Source organism: Terrapene carolina, unplaced genomic scaffold (assembly GCF_002925995.2).
Source record: "Terrapene carolina triunguis isolate 2854851 unplaced genomic scaffold, T_m_triunguis-2.0 Scaffold495, whole genome shotgun sequence".
Lineage (NCBI taxonomy): Eukaryota > Metazoa > Chordata > Testudines > Emydidae > Terrapene > Terrapene triunguis.
This window is the reverse complement of record NW_020664846.1, coordinates 1,644,422-1,650,400: the sequence shown is the minus strand read 5'-3', so window position 1 is coordinate 1,650,400 and position 5,979 is coordinate 1,644,422. Positions and strand designations below refer to the sequence as shown.

At 50.9% G+C, this 5,979-nt stretch overlaps 1 protein-coding gene across 1 annotated transcript; it reads right to left on the bottom strand.

Moving 5' to 3' along the window:
- Positions 1-2,918: 2,918 nt before the first annotated feature.
- On the bottom strand, positions 2,919-4,680 carry HEXIM1 (HEXIM P-TEFb complex subunit 1). Its single transcript, XM_024208305.1, has one exon. The coding sequence runs from the start codon at positions 4,343-4,345 to the stop codon at positions 3,323-3,325; it is 1,023 nt and encodes a 340-aa protein (XP_024064073.1). The 5' UTR covers positions 4,346-4,680; the 3' UTR covers positions 2,919-3,322.
- Between the last annotated feature and the right edge of the window lie 1,299 nt (positions 4,681-5,979).

The following is a 5,979-nucleotide window of genomic DNA, read 5'->3' as shown; positions in this document are numbered from 1 at the left end:
GGGCTCAAGGAAGGGGGTTGGGGTGCAGCAGAGGACTCAGGGCAGGGGTTGGGGTGCAGGCAGGGAGTTGAGGTGCAGGAGGGGTGTGGCAGGGGGTTGGGGTGCAGGCTCTGGCCTGGTGCTGCTTACCTGGAGCCGCTCTGGGGTGGCAGCGACATGCAGTGGGGCTAAGACAGGCTCCCTGCCTGCCCCACTCCTGGAAGGGGCCGGCACCATGTCTCTGTGGCCACTGGGGGAGGGGGGGGGAAACAGAGGGCACCTTGTGCTGCCCTCCCCTGCAGGTACCTCCCCTGAAGCTCCCATTGGCTACAGTTTCCCATTCCTGGCCAATGCGAGCTGTGGGGGGTGATGCCTGCAGGTGAGAGCAGTGCATGGAGCCCTCTGCCCCCCCTTCCTCCAGGGACATGGTGCTGACTGCTTCTGGGAGCAGCACAGGGCCTGCAGCGTCACAGGGGTGGTAATCCCTCAGGTTGGATCTGGCCCGTGGGCTGTAGTTTGCCCACCCTGCGCTGTAGTTTGCCCACCCTGCGCTAAGGCCACCATCCCTGTTCATCCTCGCTAATAGCCATTGATGGACCTATCCAGTTCTTTTTTGAACCCTATTATAGTCTTGGCCTTCACAATATCCTCTGGCAAGGAGTTCCACAGGTTGACTGTGCATTATGTGAAAAAATACCTTTTGTTTGTTTTAAACCTGGTGCCTATTCATTTCATTTAGTGACCCCTAGTTTTTGTTTCCAGTAAACACCACTTCCTTATTTACCTTCTCTACACTAGTCATTTTATAGACTATCATATTCTCTCCCCCCCCCCCCATCATCTCTTTTCCAAGCTGAAAAATCCCATTTTACTAACCCACCTCATATGGCAGTTGTTCCACACGCCTAATCATTATTGTTGCCCTTTTCTGTACCTTACCCTCCATCCTAGAAAATGTTACACAGCACAATCTTGCCTGTTTTATAATTCAAAAGAAAAATATGATTTGTGGAAATATTACATACAAAGTACTCAAAAGAATAGTAGAAGTTTAAAACCATAGTATTTATATTCCTTGGAGAGAATTTCATTTGTACTTGGAATTAACTTATTCCTTGCTGTTGATTTCTGCCATCCAGTCTTCCTCTTCAGAAGGCTGATATCATGGTCTGTGGTGCTTCCTTCACACCAGCCTTCCTTCTCTACAACTGAAGCTATAGTGCACCAGCCCTACTCTGCTGACTAATGTCATAGCAGAAGGAAAAGAAAATTAAGACAAACCTATTTATCACAAATAGATCTTTAATAATTTTCTGTTTTTCTTTCCAAAAAGAAGAATTGATAGCAATACATGCCTTAAAGCAGAATTTCTGCCAGGAACATGTAGTTAAAATCCATCTTGATCCTTAATATTGGAGTCCCTAGGTCATTGCATGGCCGGCTGGACTAATTTGTACAATTTCTATTTGAAATGTGGATTACTTGTGCTGCCCATCCCAGCTGTAATTGCCTTTAGCTGGTGAATCTAATTTGCTCCACTTGCATATTGTAGTTTAAGCCCAGTTGCTGCTCAGACACTGACTAGATAGGGTTGGGTAAACTGTACATACAGGCTAGTATCAAAATTGGTAGAAATAGTCACACTCAGTATTAGGTTGATGAATTGAAAATTGCATGTGTTTAAATGGCTACTAGTCCACACCAGGTTGTCTTTTAGGGTGAAGGAGATCTCACTGGTCTATGCACTGAGATAATGTCCTGAGTCTGACCCTCTGCGATTACATAAAAGTGCAAAATTTTCAGCACAAGGGAAAATTGACACCACACTCCACTATACAGAGTGGTTTGGAGAGAATACAGATCTCTTTTTTTCTCCCCTGTATCTTGCTTTTATTCTCATTCAGAGGTTAGAAAAATAGGTTTTAAGATAATACAATTTTTCACTGACCTACCTTATCCCCATCACTTGTGGGTCACATTTCTGTACATTAAAACTCCTAAAGGTTATTGCACAATTTTACTAAGCATTTATTAAAGGATCAGACTTCTGTTCTGCAGTTTAAAGTAGATTAAAAAAATCAAGGTGCCTATAAACACAAATGTTGTAGGCAGTGCTTAGTTAGGTTCTTAGCAGCTCCAGACAGATGAAAGATGAGATTAGAAATTCAGAACTATCCTTGAAACTTAAGGCAGAATAAGTGAATGACTACTACAAAAACATGATAAAGTAGAAGCAAAGTATAGAACTGACCACTTGCCCACCAACCCAGCTGCATTTACTTTTGTTACAGCAAAAATATTTGCTAAGCCACCAGAACACAAAATGGGTTTATATGAACCCACTTACATTAGAGCGTTAGTGGTTTAGAATTGGAAATAGGAAGTTCTGTGGGCTGCAGGGAGCAGAGATGCAAAAGAATTAAGTCTAAGGGTATGTCTACACTACAGGATTAATCCGAATTTAGATAATTCGAATTTGGGAAACAGGTTGTATAAATTCGATTGTGCGCGGCCACACTAAGCACCTTAATTCGGTTTTAAACCACATTAATTCGGTGGTGTGCGGCCACACTACCCCATTAACTTAAACACAGTAATTCGGTGGTGTGCGTCCACACTAACCCTAATTCGAATTAACAAAATCGATTTAGGCTCTACTCCGTTCGTCGAGGTGGAGTACAGAAATCGATTTAAAGGGCCCTTTAATTCGAATTAACTGGCTCTGTAGTGTGGACGGGTGAAGGGTTAATTCGGATTAAGGCAGCTAAATCCGAATTAAAGTCCTAGTGTAGACCAGGCCTAAGCCTTAGTTCTGTTGATTTTATATTAGGCAATATAAGCCATTTAAAAATACAAATCACTTGAATAATTATTCAAAACATATTCCCACCTAGGAGAATGCTATTTTGAATATTCTTCTAGAAATCACACTGAAACTGTTACATTTACAAGTAATTAAATTTATTAGAACTCTATAATGAATTTTATTGTTTTCAGAATTTGGCCGATTTACAATTCCCTAGGGTTTTTTCCCCTCCCCCTGGATTTTTTCCCTTTTGGTTTAAACATAAAACGCATCATAAGTTGAGTCAAATTTACTTGCACATCAAACAGACACACCCCTCCCCTTGAGTCACATTTATCTTAAAGGGGGGAATTCTCAGTTGCACATAGTTAACAGAACACACACTACACTATAGCTATAGCTTCAAAAACAATACAAGGCTGTGGTTTATTCTGATTATGTATCATAAAAAGGATCCACTGTCTTTTATATACACATGTATATAATGTTACATTCCATCAATGTAAAAAGTCCCACCCCCATCCACCCCCTAAAGTTTCACTCTCCAAACTTGGAAAGAGATTTCTCCTGTTGTCTGTGAAGTTCATTCTCTTTCAACAGCTCCAGGTTCTCAGCTCTCAACCTGTCCAGTTCCAGCTCGAGTTCTCTTACCCTAGGATCCTCTGCAGAGTCCCCCCCATATTTTTTGCTTTCCATCCTCAGCCTGTTGTTCTCATCTTCCATCCTGGAAAGGCATTTTTCCAGCTCCAAGTACTCCTTGATCAGCTCCTGCTTGCTCATGTTCTGCAGGCTCTCCACATGGTATCTCTCGTAAGTCTCTGAGAAATCCCTCTGGAGAAACTCACTGCCGTCGCCTCCCATCCCGTCGCTGCCCCCATCCTCGTCTGCTGCCTCCTCCAGGAAGTCTTCCTCGCTGGTATCATCTGACTTGGCTGCAGCCTTCTTGGGGTAAAGGCCAGTCTTAAGATCCGGCTCCTCCTGATCATGATCCTCCATCAGGAACTGGGTGGTGTTGTAAGGAGCCACTGGCTGCCCCTTGGCGAACATCTCCGCCCGGAGCCTGGAAGCCCGCTGGCTTTGCTTCTCATCAAACAACTTCTTCTCCTCCCAGGTGAGCTTGTAATAGGGCTTCCAGTGCCGCTTCTTCTTGGAGGGGCGCCGCCTGTGCTTCTTCTTGCCCAGCTGCCGCTGCCGCCATTCCTCCTCTCCCCCGACAGAGGGCCGGTACCTGTGGCCCCCCGCCCCGGCATAGCCCTGGCCCTGCGGGGCCGGCTGGGGCCCGGCTCTTTGTCCATCCGCGGGAGGCTGCCCCTCCCCGGCGGCCCATTCTCCGCCCTCCGCCTCCTCGCCGCCTCCCTCCGGGCGGCCCTCGCCCTGGCATGCCCCGGCGGGCGGGGAAGCCCGACACGCGCTCTCCTCCGCCCGCGGGCTGCCAGCCTGCTGCTCGGCTCCTCTCGCTGCCCACCTCCCGCCCGGCTCGCGGCGGGCCGGGGCGGGCTCCGCGGCCGAAGTTTGGCCGGACGGCGGCTGCGGGCGCTCGGCGAGGAGGGGGTCAGCCATGGCCGGGCCGCTGCTGCTGCTCGCTGGCCGGGGCTTAGCGCCTCAGGCGGCTCAGGGGCGAGCGCTCTCCGCCCGGCGCGCCCGAGCCTGGCGCATCGGGAACGGGCAGCGCGGGGAGTCCAGCCTCCAAGCCAAGGAGTCAGTCCGCGCCAGGCCCCAAGGGGTTAACGTGTCCGCGGCCACGAAGGGGTTAACGCCTCTGGTCCCGCCCCGGAGCGGGCCGCTGCCTGGCTGCTGCGCCGAGACCTGGCACACTCATCTCAGGTCCAGCCTCCTCCTCCGCCGCCCAGCCCCGCCTTTCCCCGGGGCTCCGCCTCCCGAACCCTGCGCTCCTAGCTCCCAACTGCAGCTCGCAGTCCGCTGCCTCGCCTTATATAAAGGCACCAGACCCCGCCCCACTCCGCGCAGGCGCGCTGCCCGCCCCGCGCCCCGGCGTATGCTGGGATTTGTGGTTTCCCGTCCCGATCGATTCCCTGGCCCGCGCCTGCTGGAGCGACTACGGTTCCCAGAGTCGCGGCGGGGCCTCTCCTGCGGCCAATCAGCTAGAGAGGTGGGCGTGGCTAGGCGCACAGTACCATCCATTGGCCTCCAAGGCTTCTTCGGGTAAACCATTGGTCCTTCATCTGCGGCTAGACCAATGAGAGAGTAGGGGTGGCACTTGGTCCCTACCATTGTTTTTTCAGGGGTCTTAAACTCGAACGGCTCCAAGCGACCTTCAAGGGGCTTTCTAAGGACAAAAGTCAGTAGCCGTACGGTCCCCTTTCTCTCAATGTATGTGTCGCGGAATGTCCTATCTTCCCTCCCCATGAAGAGGAATGGTACGATCCAAAATAGTCCTGGATGGCTTCGTGGGTTGAGCGAATGAGACTGCGGATGGGCCACTTTGCCCCTCAGTCGCAGCGTGGGAATGGGGGTTGGGGGTGAACTCCGACTGGAAACGAGAGGGGCCTAAAAGCGACACGCGCGTGGGAGGCGGAAGGACACCAGGGATTGGGAACTGCGTAAAATGTAAAGTGACTGTGATGAGACCTTGATCGGAGCGGAGGAAGATGTAAACAAACCAGAGCGAGAGAAACAAGTCCCATCTTAAAGGGACAGTGTCTCCTTCTCTTTGCAGTCTCCCCGGCCCCCACGACCAGCCAAGCAGCTGCAGTAGGCACAGAGCTGTGCTAGGAGGGGAGCCCGGACTCCTGGGCTCTCTCTGAGAGGGGCATGTCCCAGTGTTCAGAGCTGGGTTCTGAATCCGGACTGCTGGGTTCCAGTCCTGGCTCACTTGCCTGCCCTAGCCAATCCCTGCCCTCACCGGGCCTCAGTTTCCCCATCTGTAAAATGGGGCTAGGGGTTAATGTGTGTAAATCCCACGCCTCGTGCACACTGCATGGGGTTAGCCTGTGCCAACTCGGCCCCTAGCACTGTCACGAGCTTCAGCACTGCAGGAGGATAGCTTGTGTTCCCCACTCCCTACCCACACACCTTCCCTGGCTGAACAGCAAACCTGCTTTCCCCCATCTCCATTGGAAGCTCTGGCTCTGGGCTCTGTAATGAGTCATGGAGGAAAGATCCGAGTGTGTGCCATCTCAGCACACCGCAGGGATAGAAACAGACCTCTGGAGCTAAACACAGAGCCAGCTTTA